This window comes from Ursus arctos, unplaced genomic scaffold (genome assembly GCF_023065955.2).
Source record: "Ursus arctos isolate Adak ecotype North America unplaced genomic scaffold, UrsArc2.0 scaffold_11, whole genome shotgun sequence".
NCBI lineage: Eukaryota > Metazoa > Chordata > Mammalia > Carnivora > Ursidae > Ursus > Ursus arctos.
In genome coordinates, this window is record NW_026622775.1 from 55,542,043 (window position 1) to 55,559,154 (window position 17,112).

The 17,112-nt window shown below is 34.9% G+C and overlaps 1 protein-coding gene across 8 annotated transcripts in view; it reads right to left on the reverse strand.

Annotated features, from left to right (window-relative positions):
• Nucleotides 1–328: 328 nt before the first annotated feature.
• The window catches only part of NEK1 (NIMA related kinase 1), a 251,489-nt gene continuing 234,705 nt past the window's right edge, over nt 329–17,112 (reverse strand). For 7 of the 8 annotated variants that reach the window (XM_048212192.2, XM_048212194.2, XM_044379262.3 and 4 more), the window contains one exon: nt 329–657. In XM_048212192.2, the coding sequence (XP_048068149.2) occupies nt 617–657 (41 nt within the window). In that variant the 3' untranslated portion in view covers nt 329–616. The remainder of the gene's footprint in view (nt 658–17,112) is intronic. The other variant, XM_048212195.2, reaches the window with a different exon arrangement.

A 17,112-nucleotide genomic window follows, 5' to 3' on the forward strand; every position in this document is an offset into this window, starting at 1 on the left:
GAAAAAATAATGGCAATTCAAAAATAATAATAATTGCATAGTAACAAAACTAATATAAAACTTTTAGAAAACAACTCAAGAAGTACTTAGAAATATAACAAAAGAGGGTCATTTTATATTTTATGAAAAAGGGATCAAGTTATCAAGAGGACATAATGGTCTTTAAATGATTATGCATCTAATAATAGAACTTCAAAAGACATGAAATGAAACCTGATAGATCAGCAAGGAGAAACAGATGAATAGACAAATAAACAATTATAGTGTATTATTTTTATTGCTGCATAACAAACTACTACACATTTAGCAACTTGAAACAAAATCCATCTATTATCTCATAGATCTTTACATCTGAAGTCTGGCATAGCGTGACGGGGTTTTCTGCTTAGGATCTCCCAAAGCTGAAATCAAAGTGTTGGCCCAACTGGGCTCCTATCTGGGGCCTCTGGGAAAGAATTCACTTCCAAATTCATTCAGGTTGTTGGCAGAATTCAGTTCTTTGTAGTTGAAGGAATGAAGTCCCCATTTTCTTGTTGGCTGTCAGTTGAGCCCCACTGTCAACTTCTGAAGGCCACCAATATACCTCATCATATGGCTCTCTTTATCTTCAAGCACGTCAAATCCTTCTCATGCTTTGAGCCTCTCTGACTTCCTTTTCTATGATCAAGGAAAATCCTGCTTATAAAAGGCTCATATGGGGGCACACAGGTGGCTCAATTGGTTAAGTGTCCAATTCTTGATTTTGGCTCAGGTCATGATCTCAAGGTTGTGAGATTGGGCCCCAAGTTGGGCTCAACACTGGACACAGAACCTACTTGAGATTTTCTCTCTTCCTCTCAAAAAACAAACAAACAAACAAACAAACTAACTAACTAACAAAAAACACAACCCCATATGATTAGATTAACCCCACCTGGATAATCTCTTTTGCTTATAATGTAAAATAACCATGAGAGTAATATTTCTTTATAATCACAGTTTCCACCCACATTCAAAGGGGAGGGGAATATATAAGGGTGAGGGTTGTTGAGGGTCACTCTTAGAAGTCTGCCTACCATAGTCTGGCTCCCAATAATCCATGCCAATCCCGCATGCAAAATACACTAACTCCTATCCAAGGTCCCCCAAATTCCATCCCATTTATAGCAACAGTTCAAAAATCCAAAATCTGATCATCTAAATCATCTAAGTCAGATGTTGATGAAGCTCTGGGTATGCTCTGTTATATACAACTCTTTGGATATAACTCCTCTCTCTCTATGCACCCATGAAACTTCAGAGACACTCCCAACATACAATGGTGTGACAAATATAGGATAACAGTTACGCACTTTCCAGTTCAAACAGGGGAAATTGGAAGGTAAAAAGGGGGTCGCATGTCAAATGTGGTTTTGAAATCCAGGTGGGCAAATTCTACCCGAGGAACCTTGATTAGGCTATAAGGACTGGGAATAACATTCCATGTCCCTCAGCCCTGCCATCTGACCTCTCAGCTCCCACCTCTGCACTCTTGGTTCCATCTTCAGTCATTGTTTATTTCCCAGATCAGTAGTTTCATAAGCCTCCTTTTCAGGATTCCTGTAGAATTTCCAGGATCTGACAGACTTCTTCCATTTTGTACACATCTGCCTTTCCGTACAAGCAGGAAGTGTTTCTACTGATATAAAATTCCCAAGAGCCCTGTGTATCTCAAGTAGATTCACAACACTGGCAAGAGCTACATGCAGATCTTTTTGAGGTAACACCTTCTCTGTAGTTGGTTTCTATTAAGATGGCTGAGAGACAATGGTCTTTAGCTTCCTAGAGGTGCTCTGGTTTCACTGAGAAGACCCATAAGGTATGTTCTTAATCTCATGTGTTCTGAACTTTTAATCGTTCCAAGGTCTCAGCAAAGGGTTGTAAAGCCAAACTTCCATAATTTTGTTTTCTATGCCATGCTTTCAGCAGCCATCTCTGGATTTTAGCATCCTTTGCCATCTGGATAGGACAAGAACTTCCTAAACCAAGTCCTATTTCCTTTTTGCCTTATGATTCTTACCTAATTCTGTCTCTTTCTTCTGACATTTTACTATAAGCAGAAAGAAGAAACCAGGAAACACCTTCAACGCTTAACTTGGAAATCTCCTAAGCTAAATACCCAGTTCATTATTTATGAGTTCTGCTTTTCACATCACTGTAAGGCACAATTTTGCTGAATCCTGCCACTGTGTTACAAGGGTCTCTCTTCATCCAATTTCCAATAATATATTGGAAATATAAATAAATAAATATATATAAATAAATAATATACTCATCTCTTTTCTGAACTCATACCAGTAACATTCTTAATGTCCACATTTCTTATAAGTCCTCAAAAGAAAATGATATTATCACAAAAGATTCCATTTAAGGAATGCTAGGTGCTAATAAAAGAATTTCAAAATATACAAAGCGAAATGGACAAAACTGTAAGTGGTGATTTAGGCTTCCTCTAAGGCAATTTAGGATCTCTCCATAATGCTCCTCATTTTCTTCTGAATTCTCAACAGTAGCACCTTTAACATCAATATTTCTATAAACAGTCTACTCAAAGCTATATAGACTTTTACCACCACGCCCTTCAAAATTCTTTCAGCCTCTCCTCCCTGCCTGATTCAAGTCACTCCCACATTTTTAGATATTTGTTATGGTAGCATTCAACTTCCAGGTACCAAAATCTATACTAGCTTTTGTTTTTGTTTTTGTTTTACGATGTAACACATTACCACAAATTAGTGGCCTAAAACAACACTTATTTGATATCTCATAGTCATACAGATCAGAGATCTAAAATGGACTGGTGGGTCTGCAATCCTTTTGGAAGCTCTAGGGACTCTTTGCTTGCCTTTTCCAGATTCTGGAAGTTGCCACATTCCTTAGCTCTTGGCTTTGAACATAATTAGATAATCATCTGGCTTTTAAAAAAAATTATGATGGTTTATTATCTCTTTTATATATTGCTGGATATGATTTACAAAAATAAATATTTAAACTAAATCTATACTTCTTTTTCTTTATAATTTTTTTTTTATTTTGGTATCAGGATAATACTGGCCTTATAAAAGAAATGGCAAGTGTGTTGTCCTCTTCAATTTTTCTGAAAGAGTCTATAAAGAATTAGTATTATTTCTTTATTATATGCTTGATAGAATTAATCTGTTAAGCAATCTTGACCTGGAGTTTCCTTTGAGGGAATGTTTTGCTGTTATTGTTGCTGTTGTTTTTATTTTGTTTCAATGTAGGGCTTGAACTAATGACCCTGAGATGAGATCAAGAGTCAGACACCCAACCAGCTGAGCCATCCAGGCACCCCACTGGGATCTCTATTCTGTTCCATTGATCTATGTGTCTATTGTTATGCTAGTACCATACTATTTTGAGTACTAGAGTTTGTAGTATATCTTGAAATCTGGGATTATGATACCTCCAGCTTTGTTCTTTCACAAGATTGCTTTGTCTACTTGGGTTTTTGTTTGTTTGTTTGTTTGTTTTGGTTTGTGTGTTTGTTTGTTTTGTGTGTGATTCCATAAAAATTTTAGGATTATTTGTCTTAGTTATTTGAAAAAAAATTGGTATTTTGATAAGGATTGCATTGAATCTGTAAATTGTTTTGGGTAATCTCTACATTTTAACAATATTAATTCTTCCAATCTGTGAGAATGGCATATTTTTCCATTTCTTTGTGTCCTCTCCAATTTCTTGCATTAATGTCTTATAGTTGTTAAAGTATAAGTCTTTCACTTTCTTGGTTCAACTTATTCCTAGATATTTTATTCTTTTTGGTGCAATTGTAAATGAGATTATTTTCTCAATTTCTCTTTCTGCTACTTTATTATTGTATAGGAATGCAACAGATTTCTATATATTAGCTTTCTATCCTACAATTTTACTGAATTCATTTATAAGTTCTAATAGTTTTTTTGTGGGGTCTTCACAGTTTTCTATATGTAGTATGTCTTCTACAAATAGTGGTAGTTTTATTTCTTCCTTTCTAATATGGATGCCTTTTATTTCTTTTTCGTGTAACTGCTGTGGCTAGGATTTCCAGTACTATGTTGAATAAAAGTGGTGAGAGTGGACATCCTTATCTTACATGATCTTAGAGGAAAGGCTCTCAGTTTTTCACCATTGAGTATGATGTTAGCTGTGGCTTTACCATAAATGGCCTTTTTTATGTTCAGGTATGTTCCCTCTAAACCTACTTGAGAGTTTCTATCACAACTGGATGTTGAATTTTGTCAATGCTTTTTTGGCATCTATTCAGATATTTACAATTGTTATATTGTCTCATTGGATCTATCCTTTTATCATTATGTAATGCCCTTCTTTGTCTCTTGTTCAGTCTGTTTCAAAGTCTATATTGCCTGATATAAGTATTGCTACTCCAACTTTTTCCCCCCCAACGTCCATGTGCATGGAACATCTTTTCCCGATCTTTCACTTTCAATTTGTATGTGTCCTTAGGGCTCAAGAGAGTCTTTTGTAGGCATGATATGGATGAGTCTTGTTTTTTTTTAAATCCATTCTACCACCGTATGTCTTTTGATTGGGGCATTTATTTTTTTTTTTTTAAGATTTTATTTATTTGTCAGAGAGAGAGAGCATAAGCAGGGGGGAAGAGCAGGCAGAGGGAAAAGCAGATTCCCTGCTGAGCAAGGAGCCTGATGCAGGACTTGATCCCAGGACCCTGAAATCATGACCTGAGCCAAAGGCAGATGCTTAACTGACTGAGACACCCAGGTGTCTCAATTGACTGGGGCATTTAGACCATTTACATTTAAAGTAATTATTGATAGATATGTACTTATTACCATTTTGTTCACTGTTTTCTGGTTACTCTGGTAGTTCCTTTCCATTCCTTTCTTCTCTTGCTCTCTTCCTTTGTGATTGGTGACTTTCTTTAGTGTTATGCTTGGATTACTTTCTCTTTATTTTTTGTGTATCTATTATAGGTTTTGGGGTTACAGTTGCCATGAGGTTCATATATAAAATCTTAAATATAGAGTAGTTTATATTAAGTTGATGATTCCTTAAGTTTGAATACATTATGAAAGCACTACATTTTTACTCCTCTTCCATGTTTTATGTATATGTCATATTTTACATTTTTTATTTTGTAAGTCCCTTAATTAATTCTTCAGATAAATTGATTTTACTACTTTTCTCTTTTAACCTTTGTACTAGTTTTATAGGTTATTGATATACTGCCTGTATTGTTTGCTTTTACTTGTGAAATTTTTTCAAAAGTGAACACTGCAAATACAGTTGGTACAACAATATACACATAATGAGAGTCCCAGAAGGAAAGGAGAGAGTAAAAGGGGAAGAAAAAAGAAATAATGGCCAAAAATTTCAGACTGCACAGAGTGAAAATAGTAAGTATTGGTCATGTGATGCAATAGGAAGTCATATCATTGGTAAATGTATGAATTGATATAAATACATTGGAATGTAATTTGACATTACCTTGTAAATTTGAGTCATTCTTGGGACTCAGTAATCCTATCGCATAGGATTACAATTTTTTGGTACATGTTTCTATCAGGAGATGTATATAAGCAACATTGTTTGTTATAGAAGGAAAAACTGGAAATATTCCAAATATCTGTTGATAGGACAGTGGAAAATTAAATGGATATATTCATACATTTAGATACTTATATTAAAGATTTTATTTATTTGAGAGAGAGAGAGAGAGAGAGAGAGCAAGTGAGAGAGACAGCATGAGCCACAGAGAGAAGAAGAGCAAGAGGTAGAAGCAAGCTCCCTGCTGGTTAAGCAGCATGATGTGGGACTCAATCCCAGGACCCTGGGATCATGACCTGAGCCAAAAGCAGCCAGGTGCCCCTCATTTGAGGTAAAATGAATCAACTCCAACCACTTTCATCAACATGGATGACTATCATGAATAAAATGTTAAAATTTTAAAATCAAATTATAGGGTAATAATACAATATGATATTATTTATACAACATCAAAAACAAGCACCAAAAAACCATAAGATACCTAGGAATAAACCAAAGAGGTAAAGGATCTGTATTCTGAAAACTATAGAACGCTCATGAAAAAAATTGAGGAAAACACAAAGAAATGGAAAAACATTCCATGTTCATGGATTGGAAGAACAAATTCTGTTAAAATAGCTATGCTACCCAGAGCTATCTACACATTCAATGCAATCCATATCAAAATACCATCAATTTCTTTCACAGAGCTGGAACAAACAATCCTAAAAGTTGTGTGGAACCAGAAAAGACCTGGAATAGCCAGAGGAATGTTGAAAAAGAAAACCAAAGCTGGGGGCATCACAATGCCTAACTTCAAGCTATATTACAAAGCTCTAATCACTAAGACAGCATGGTACTGGCACAAAAACAGACATAGATAAATGGAACAGAACAGAGAGCCCAGAAATGCACCCTCAACTTTACAGTCAATTAATCTTTGACAAAACAGGAAAGAATATCCAATGGAAAAAAGACAGTCTCTTCAACCAACAGTGCTGGGAAGATGGACAGACACATGCAAAAGAATGAAACTGGACCACTTTCTTACACCATATACAAAAATAAACTCAAAATGGATGAAAGACCTCAGTGTGAGACAGGAATCCATCAAAATCCTAGAGGAGAACACAGGCAGTAACCTCTTTGACCTTGGCTGCAGCAATTTCTTATTAGACATGTCTCCAAAAGCAAGAGAAACAAAGGCAAAAATAAACTATTGGGACTTCATCAAGGTAAAAAGCTTTTGCACAGCAAAGGAAACAGTCAACAAAACTAAAAAGCAACCTACAGAATGGGAGAAGATATTTGCAAATGACATATCAGATAAAGGGCTGGTATCCAAAATCTATAAAGAACTAAACTTAACACCCCAAAAATGAATAATCCAGTCAAGAAATGGGCAGAAAACATGAACAGACATTTCTCCAGATAAGACATACAAATAGCTAAGAGACACATGAAAAAATGTTCAACATCACTCGACATCAGAGAAATACAAATCAAAAGCACAATAAGATATCACCTCACACCAGTCAGAATGGCTAAAATTGACAGGTCAGGAAACAACAGGTGTTCACAAGGATGCAGAGAAAGGGGAGCTTCCTTACACTGTTGGTGGGAATGCAAACTGGTGCAGCCACTCTGGAAAACAGTATGGAGGTTCCTCAAAAAGTTAAAAATAGAGCTACTTTACAACCCAGCAATCACATTACTAGGTATTTATCCAAAGGATACAAACAGAGATTCAAAGGGACACCTGCACCCCAATGTTTATAGCAGCAATGTCCACAATAGCCAAAATAGGAAAAAAGCCCAGATGTCCATCAACAGATGAATGGACAAAGAAGTCATGTATATATATATAGCGTATATATATACAATGGAATATTACTCAGCCACCAGAAAGGATGAAATCTTGCTATTTGCAATGACATGGATGGAACTAGAGGGCATTATGCTAAGTGGAATAAGTCAGTCAGAGAAAGACAATTATCACAACTTCACTCATGTGGAATTTAAGAAACAAAACAGATGAACATATGGGAAGGGAAGGAAAAATAAAATAAGATGAAAACAGAGAGGGAGCCAAACCATAAGAGACTCTTAACTCTAGGAAACAAACTGAAGGTTGCTGGAGGGGGTGTGGGTAGGGGGATGGTGTAACTGGGTGATGGGCGTTAAGGAGGGCACTTGATGTAATGAGTACTGGGTGTTATATGCAGCTGATGAATCACTAAATTCTACCCCTGAGACTAATAATACAGTACATGTTATCTAAATTGAATTTAAATAAAAAATTTAAAATTACATTAAAAATTAAAATTAAAAAAATTCAAAACAAGCAAAACTATATAATACATATTTTAGATATCAGTATATAAGCAGCAAATTTGAAAGATGATAAAATTCAGGAGGATGGTTGTCTCTGGAGGAGAGATAGGTAATGTGTTATGGAAAGGGCAAAGTGGGTTTAATTATAATGACAATATTTTATTTCTTAAGCTGAGTATATAGGTTTTTATTTCATTTTTATGTTTTATAAAAATTCTATAAATTACATATATTCCATATTTATGAGTTATTTCATAATTTTTTAAAAGTTGAAGAAGGAAGGAGGAAAAAGAAATTGAAGGAGGAAGGAGGAGAAAGAAGAAGGCAATCACAAGAAAAGAGAGAAGAAAACTGGAACCAATCAAAACAGGAAATTAGTTTAAGAGTTGCTCAGGGGAAATGTATGTTCCCAGATATCCCAGAAAGCGCATGTTGGGTTTCCCATAGTGCTTGAATAAGGACTCAACCCATTTTTATTTGAGTATGAAAAGACAGGATTTACTGAGTACCTGTTAAATCTAGGTTTACCTAGTGCTGATAATGAGCCTTATTTATCAATGTTGGCCTTTTAATATACCAGTTCTACTTCAAAAATTATGTTATTGATTCCTATTAACTTAGACATCCCTATTAATCTGTTTCTGATTTCACTTTAAAGCAATGGTAACTATGAGAAGAGTAGAAAATTATCCTCTTGGAATACTTTGCCACTCCACAAATAAACAGATAAAAATATCATTCTATGTAAAACCACTGTGGATAGTACAGATTGCTAAAGCACCAAATAGGAGAACTAACATCTTTAAGAAGGTCCACATGTAACCTTAGAAAACAGGTTGTCCATCTCAGTGCTCCTTTGCTGGACGAAAGAACAATAGGTTGTTTTATATTTACAGGTCACATTTCTTAACTTCTTGCAGTTCTGCAAGTTTAAATCATTTGAAATTGGTTTTCACCATACTGTGGTCTGGAGCCACAGATACCAGATAATCCATATTAGCAGGAAAGTTCAATTATTTACCTTAAAGTAATATTGGTAATGGCTGTGAAATTTGAATGTCTAAAGCCATTTGGGAAATGAAAGAAGATGATCTCCCTCCTAAATGAAATAAACTATACACATGAGACTCTAGCATTCCTTTCAAATGAGAAAAAAATGAGAAAAAGGTGTTTCAGTGCTAATGGTGTGGCTTTGATAAATGAAAGACTGTGTTGCCTATTCTATCCCTGGACACATTCAAGGTTTAGAATTTCCACAAGTAAGGAACTAAGTGCAAAAGTAAATTTACCTTGGAAGCTATTTCAAAATCTTGCCAGAGTCATGATTCAGCACACAGAATCAACATTTTATTGTTAATTCTCTAAAATGATTACTTTTGAATAATTTACAAAATTACTATAATTATCATAAAAAGCAACCCCATTATGCCTGATTTCCTTTCTAATTATTAGGGACCATGATTTAAGTATAATTAAATAATTATAACAGTGTTTTTAACCCATTAAATGTACATTTCAAAAATCTTGATATAAAATATCAGAAAGAAACAGTACTTTGCATTAAATTTATTTTTACCAGGTAAATATAATCTACAATTTTTCCCTCTGGAGATAGAATTATATATTTTTAAAAAATTAGCACTCAGAAGGGGCAGTTAGTGCTCCAGTGTGTCTGCCTTAACATGTGACACCAATTCTTAAGGGAGTATTTTTATTTTATTTTTTAAAGATTTATTTATTTATTTAGGGGGAGGGGCAGAAGGCAAGGGAGAGAATCCTCAAGCAGACTCCCCTTGTCATCACAGAGCCCCACATGGGGCTTGATTCCAGAACCCGAGATCATGACCTGAGCCAAAATCAAGAGGCAGACACTTAACTGACTGAGACACCCAGGCACCCCAAGAGAATGTTTTTAGAAAGATAGCATTGCTCGTTGCTCCTGGCTAGAGGGAATGTTTTGCCAGCTCCTCCAAATCTCAGTCTTATACCTAGAAAATAAAAGTTCAAATGGGAACAAAGCAAAGGTCTTTAGTGCATTTAAACAATTTTTTTTAAAAGAGATAAATTTGCTAACATTTTCACTGAGCTACAGTTTATGAAACATTCCCACAGATATTTTCTCTTTTTATAAAATCATCCTGGGACTCACTTGGCAGTTGAGACATCTGAATCCTAACCATTAGACCACCAGGGAGCATCTCAATTGGCAGTTGAATAACAGGGTTAGGTCAACTGAGTTAATCAAGTAGCTGAACCTAGCCTGGGATTCGGATCTTCTCACTACATGCCCAGCAAGAAAATTTAATTAGCATACGCAACCACTTATTTTGTATTTTGGTACATTATATTCACAAGCGTAAGTATGTATACCCAAATCTGGTTGCCTGAACATGGTTAATACTGTTAAATAGAGCAAGTTTTTGGTCTTAATTCTGTAATTTGTTTCTCTAGAGCCAGTATATGTGACTGTATGTATATATGACCAGTATATACATACATATATATATATATACACACTCACATGTGACTGTCCTTGTAATCCTTTGAACAAATCCAAGACCTTGGCTCACATTCGAGGACTCCTATATATCTGACTACCAATAGGACAATTTACCTGGCTTCCTTCAAATTCAATAAACCAAAAATTGAACTTACTTTCTTAAAAACCTGCTTGCACTCAAAATGTCTTTGTGAATCTGCTTCCTCTGTGCTCTGCCTACCACCCTCCCCCTACCCTGTACTCCAACTGTTCCTGCTCATTGCTTTTGCAGATTATGTATGGCCACGTTATAGCCCATATAATATAGGATTTCCTCATCATTGTTGATTCGACAGTGATGGATTTTCTGCCTAAGGCCACCAGTATTCAACATCTTATTTATATTTCTTGGCTCAGGGCCAATCAGATTCTCCCTCTTTGAGACACAGAGTGAAGTAGTAGTTCTTTGTGGGAAATGAAGCTGAAGATCATGTAGAATTAAAGTCTTAAGGTAGCCTTTACAGGCCTATGAATTACATTTGATGTCAGGGTCTCAGAAGCACCCAGATCCATCTAAGAAAGTTCTCAATGACCTTGGAGGTGAGGTGCTGCATGTCAGGAGATGCCAAGAGACCACAAGAAAATAACTAGGTGGGACTTCTGATGCCAGATATCTCTGAATTGGCAGGTTTACTTCTCTTATCTTTCTGACACAAGAGTATGGCTTTATTGTTTTTCAAGGGAAATGGGTTGATACAACAATAGTTAGGTCTACGCGCAGGGAGTATGTGGGATTTTAGTGAAATGGGATTATAACAATTCTGTATAAAAATAAAGTGAGGTATTTTTATGCCAATATAAAATGGTGTCAAAAGTACTTTTCAGAGTAGGGTTTAGGACACTGTGTTGCTTGCAGGAAGCCAATCAAGTTTCCTTACCATTCTGCAAACCAAACTTCTCTACAGAACTCTGGAAGCCCCAAGGAGAATATATCTGTCAGGGAATATAGTCCTGGAAGGGATAAGAAGCATTTAAGTGTACAAAACTGCACTAATGTGGGTAGGTACTGGCTTTTGTTAATACTAATTTAAACATTAGAATATTTATTTCAAATACTCTTGAATTCTTTAGAAATCTATGTATTTGTGTATACTAATGATCTAGGAGGATCACCTCACAATCTTTACAGGTCTACCTTGTTTGGTTTACGGTATATTGTTGAGTGCAAAACATTTTCCGAAGTTCTTATTATGACTCTCCTACTGTGAATTAGTAATACTGTAATATACAATTGAGTAGAATTCTCTTTATAAAAGCATTTCTTGCAAAAAGTGCATGAAAGTTATCTGTAAAGTTTATCTAATGGTTGCAAAGGAAATACATGTCATCACCTCCTAGTCCACTTGCCTAGAACCCCTTGCCTAGAACATTTGAGGCAAGCAGGAACTACCACTCCACCATTGGCCCTCTGTCTTCTAATTACACCACTTCCTCCCTTTTATAATTATTTATTTCCTTGTTTTTCTCTATGATTTTACCCTTTATGATCGCATCCCTAAGCCTGTTTAAAACTTTGAATAAATGGAATCCTATTGGGTACATTCTTTGTTACCTTACCTAATTCATTCAAAACCCCTGACATAAGATTCATTCACCTTTGTGAATGTTGTATAATATTGCTTCATATGAACACAGTACAATTGAGCCATTTTAATGTTGATGGATATTTGGGGTGTTTCCAATTTGGGGCTCCTAAGAACAACGCTGCAATGAACATTCTTGGGCATGAATCCTAGTGAACACATGCACACATTTCTGTGGTTATATATCTAGGACTGGAATAATGGTCAAAAGAGACGCATATCTTCAACATTCTACAAGGTAATGTCAGATTATTTTCCAAAATCATTGTACCAGCTTATACTCCTATCACAACATATGAGAATTGATTTTTCCCCACAAAATTCCCAAGAATTGGATTTATCTAATTTTTGCCAATCTTATGGATAATGGCTTTGCATTGTGGTTAATTTTCATTGCCTTGTTTACCAATGAGATTGATCATCTTTTCATATCTTTATTGGCCATAAAGGAGCTCTTTATGTATTTAAATACTAGTCAAAAATCTTTATGGCTTATCTTTTCATTTCCATTATGGTATCTTCTGAAAATGAACTCTTAACTTTGATGTACTTGAATATATCAATATTTTCTTTATGGTTAATGGTTTTGGACTTAAGAAATTCTTCCACACCCTGAGGTCCAGAAGATAGTCACTTCTAAAAGCTTTAGTTTTAATCACTAAATTTTACACCTGAAACAGAAAGACTTTTTTTTAATTTAAAAAATTAAAAAGAAAAGCTTTAGTTTTACTTTTCATATTAATATTTTCCTGGAATCGATCTTTGCATGGAGTGAGAGTCTAGTGTGTTTCCTTCCTTCCCTCTCACTTTTGCTCTTTCTTTTCTTTCTTTTGTCTTTATAGGTACTCCATTGTTCCAGCACCATTTAAGAGACTGTACTTTTACACAGTCCAGAAGTGCTACTTCTTAGACATATCAAGTATCCATCTATGGATGAATCTGTGTCTGGGCTCTCTGCTCTGTTCCATTGGTCTACTCATTTTCCTCTGCACTATTACCTCATATCTTTATCACTATAGTTCTATAATAATTCTTGATATATGATACAGCAAGCCCATCTACCCTTTTATTTCCAAAAGTGTCTTTGCTATATCTGGACTTTCCTATTTTCATATGAATTTAAGAATGAACTTAAGCTTTAGATTGTGATTGTTCCCACTTGGTAGGAACTGACATTTTTATAATGTTGAACCTTCTAATTCATGAATATGGTATCTATTAATTTATGCTTTCTTTAATGACTCAATAATGTTTTACAATTTTCCCTTTGGAGGTTTGAGTGTATTTTGTTGCTTGATATTTTTGATGCTATTATAAATGGGGCCATTCATTTTCTAAATGTTTCTTGCCTATTTAGAAAAATATAATTTATGCACTTGTGATGAGCCTCAGGTGTTGTATAGAAGTGTTGAATCACTATATTGTATACCTGAAACTGATATTACACTGTATGTTAAATAACTGTAATTTGAATGAAAACTTTATATATATAATTTATTAATTCTAAAAACATATTTGAGATGTTTTGGGTTTTCTGTGCATATAATGGTTTTATATGTGAATAATATTGACTTTATTTCTTTTCAAAACTTATAATTTCCTACATTACTGCATGCACTAAGACCCCCAGTACAGTGTTGAGTAGGAATGAGAATAGTCTGCATTCACAGTTTATCTAGTTATATAGGTCTTTTAAAATTTCTCTCTGCAACATTTTGTACTTTTCAGTGTATATAGTTGTTTCACATATTTTGTCAGGTGTATCCCTATTTCAAATAATGTATACAATTTAAATGGAAGTTTAAAAAATTTAATTTCTGATTGTTCCTATAATATAGGAATAGAGTTGATTTTTGTATATTACCTTTGATCCTGCAAACTTTCTAAATTCATTTTTTAAATCTAGGAACTATCATGTAGATTCTATCATGTTTTTACATATATAATCACGTTGTCTGAAATAAAGACAGTTTTACTTCTTCCTTCCAATTGGGATGACTTCTCCTTTCTTTCCTTGCCTAATTGTACTAAGTAGAACCTCCAGTACAATGTGAAATGGGAAGAAACATGAAAATTTTTATCAAGTATGATATTAGCTGTAGGGCTTTTCACAGATGTCCTTTATCAAGTTGAGAAAATTCCCTTGTATTTCTAGTTGCTTAGTTTTTATTAGGAGTTGGTGATATATTTTCTCAAATGCTTTTTTTATGTGATTATTCAATCATTTGATATTTCTTTTTAGTTTTGTGTCTTTACATACGAAGAGATTTCTTATAAGCAGCATATAGTTATTACCTTTTTACCCAATATGGCAATCTCTGCTTCTAAATGGGATATTTAGGTAATTTACATTTAGTTTATTATTACTGTGGTTAGATTTAAAAATGTCATCTTGTGGGGTGCCTGGGTGGCTCAGTCAGTTAAGTGGCCAACTCTTGGTTTGAGCTTGGGTCATGATCTCAGGGTCCTGGGATCGAGCCCTGCATTAGGCTCTGAACTCAGCACAGAGTCTGCTTCAGATTCTCTCTTTCTCTTACTCTCTGCCCCTCCCCTACCCCTCTCTAAAATAAATAAATAAATGTTAAAAATACATAGCATCTTTTTTATTGATTTCTATCTGTTCTATGTGTTCTTTGGTCTCTTTATTCCTTTTTTAAAAATTTTTTTAGCTTCTTGTAGATTAAGTGATTTTGCAATTCCATTTGGTGGCTGATCAGCTAGAAATTACTTTTGCTATTTTAGTGGTTTCTTTAGAATTTATCTTGTACACCTTTACTTTATCATGGTTTACTTCAAGTGATATTCTCCCACTTCACATATAAGACTCTTATAATAGTTTACTTTTATTTCTCCCTTCCAAAACTTTGTGTTGTTATTTGTTGTTTGTTTGTTTCAAGTTTTTATTTAAATTCCAGTTAGTTAACATACAGTGTAGTATTAGTTTCGGGTGTAGAATTGAGTGATTCACCACTTACATACAACACCCAGTACTCATCACAACTGCCCTCTTTAGTGCTCATCACACATTTAACCCATCCCCCCCACCTAATTAAATTACTTGATTTAATTAATAATACCTTCCAGCCACCCTCAGTTTGTCCTCTAAAGTTAAGAATCTGTTTATGGTTTGTTTATGGTATTTTTTTCTCCCTATATTCATCTGTTACATTTTTAAAATCATCTAGTGAAATCATTTAGTATTTGTCTTTCTCTGACCGACTTACTTCATTTAGCACAATATTCTCTAGCTCCAACCACGTAGTTGCAAATGGCAGGATTTCATTCTTTCTGATGGCTGAATAATATTACATTGTGTATATATACCACTTCTTCTTTATCCATTCATCTGTCAGTAGACACTTGGGCTGTTTCCATAATTTGGTTTTTGTTGATAATGGTGCTATAAACATTGGGGTGCATGTGTGCCTTCGAATCAGTATTTTTTTTATCCTGGTAAATACCCAGTAGTGCAATTGCTCAGCAGATCATAAGCTAGTTCTGTTTTTACCTTTCTGAGGAAACTCCATACAACTTTCCAGAGTGGCTGCATCAGTTTGCATTCCCACCAATAGTGTATGAGGGTTCCTCTTTCTCTGCATCCTGGCTAACATCTGTTGTTTCCTGACTTGTCAATTTTAGCCATTCTGACCCATGTAAGGTGATATCTCATTGTGGTTTTGATTTGTATTTCCCTGATGATGAGTGATGTTGAACAACTTTTCATGAGTCTGTTAGCCATCTGTATGTCTTCTTTGGAAAAGTGTCTATTTATGTTTTCTACCCATTTTTTAACTGGATTGTTGTCTTTGGGGTGTTGAGTTGTATAAGTTTTTTCCAGATTTTGGATACTAACTCTTTATCAGATATGTCATTTGCAAATGTTTTCTCCCATTCCGTACGCTGTCTTTTAGTTTTGTTGATTGTTTCCTTCACTGTGCAGAAGCTTTTTATCTTGATGAAGCCCCAATAGTTCATTTTTGCTTTTGTTTCCCTTTCCTCCTGTGACATGTCTAGTAAGAAGTTGCTCTGGCTGATGACAAAGAGGTTGCTGCCTGTGTTCTTCTCTAGGATTTTGATGGTTTCCTGTCTCACATTTAGGTCTTTCATCCATTTTGAATCTATTTTTGTGTATGGTGTAAGAAAGTGGTCCGGTTTCATTCTTCCGCATGTGGCTGTCCAGTTTCCCCAACACCATTTGTTGAAGAGACTGTCTTTTTTCCACTGGATATTCTTTTCTGCTTTGTCAAAGATTAGTTGACCATAGAGTTGTGGGTCAATTTCTGGGTTCTCTATTCGGTTCCATTGATCTATGTGTCTGTTTTGTGCCAGTACCATACTGTCTTAAGGATTACAGCTTTGTAATACAGCTTGAAGTCTGGAATTGTGATGCCTCCAGCTTTTGGTTTCTTTTTCAAGATTGCTTTGGCTATTCGAGGTCTTTTTTGGTTCCATGCAAATTTTAGGATTGTTTGTTCCAGCTCTGTGAAAAAAGTTGATGGTATTTTGATAGAGATTGCATTGAATGTGTAGATAGCTTTGGGTAGCATAGCTATTTTAACAGTATTTGTTCTTCCAATCTATGAGCATGGAATGTTTTTCCATTTCTTTGTAGTCTTTCTCAATTTTTTTCATGAGTGTTCTATAGTTTTCAGAATACAGATCCTTTACCTCTTTTGTTAGGTTTATTCCTAGGTATTTTATGTTTTTTGGTGCAATTGTAAATGGGATTGATTTTTTTTATTTCTCTTTCTGCTGCTTCATTATTGGCATATAGAAATGCAAGAGATTTCTGTACATTGATTTTGTATCCTGTGACTTTACTGACTTTGTGTATCAGTTCTAGCAATTTTTTGGTGGAGTCTTTCAGGTTTTCTGCATAGAGTATCATGTCATCTGCAAATAATGAAAATTTGACTTCTTTCTTGCTGACGTAGATGCCTTTTATTTCTTTTTGTTTTCTGCTGAAGCTAGGACTTCCAGAACTATGTTATGTAACACTGGTGAAAGTGGACATCTCAGTCTTGTCCTGACTATAAAGGGAAACCTTTCAGTTTTTCCCCGTTGAAGATGATATTAGCTGTGGATTTTTCAAAAGTAGCCTTCATGATGTTGAGGTATGTTCCCTGTATCCCC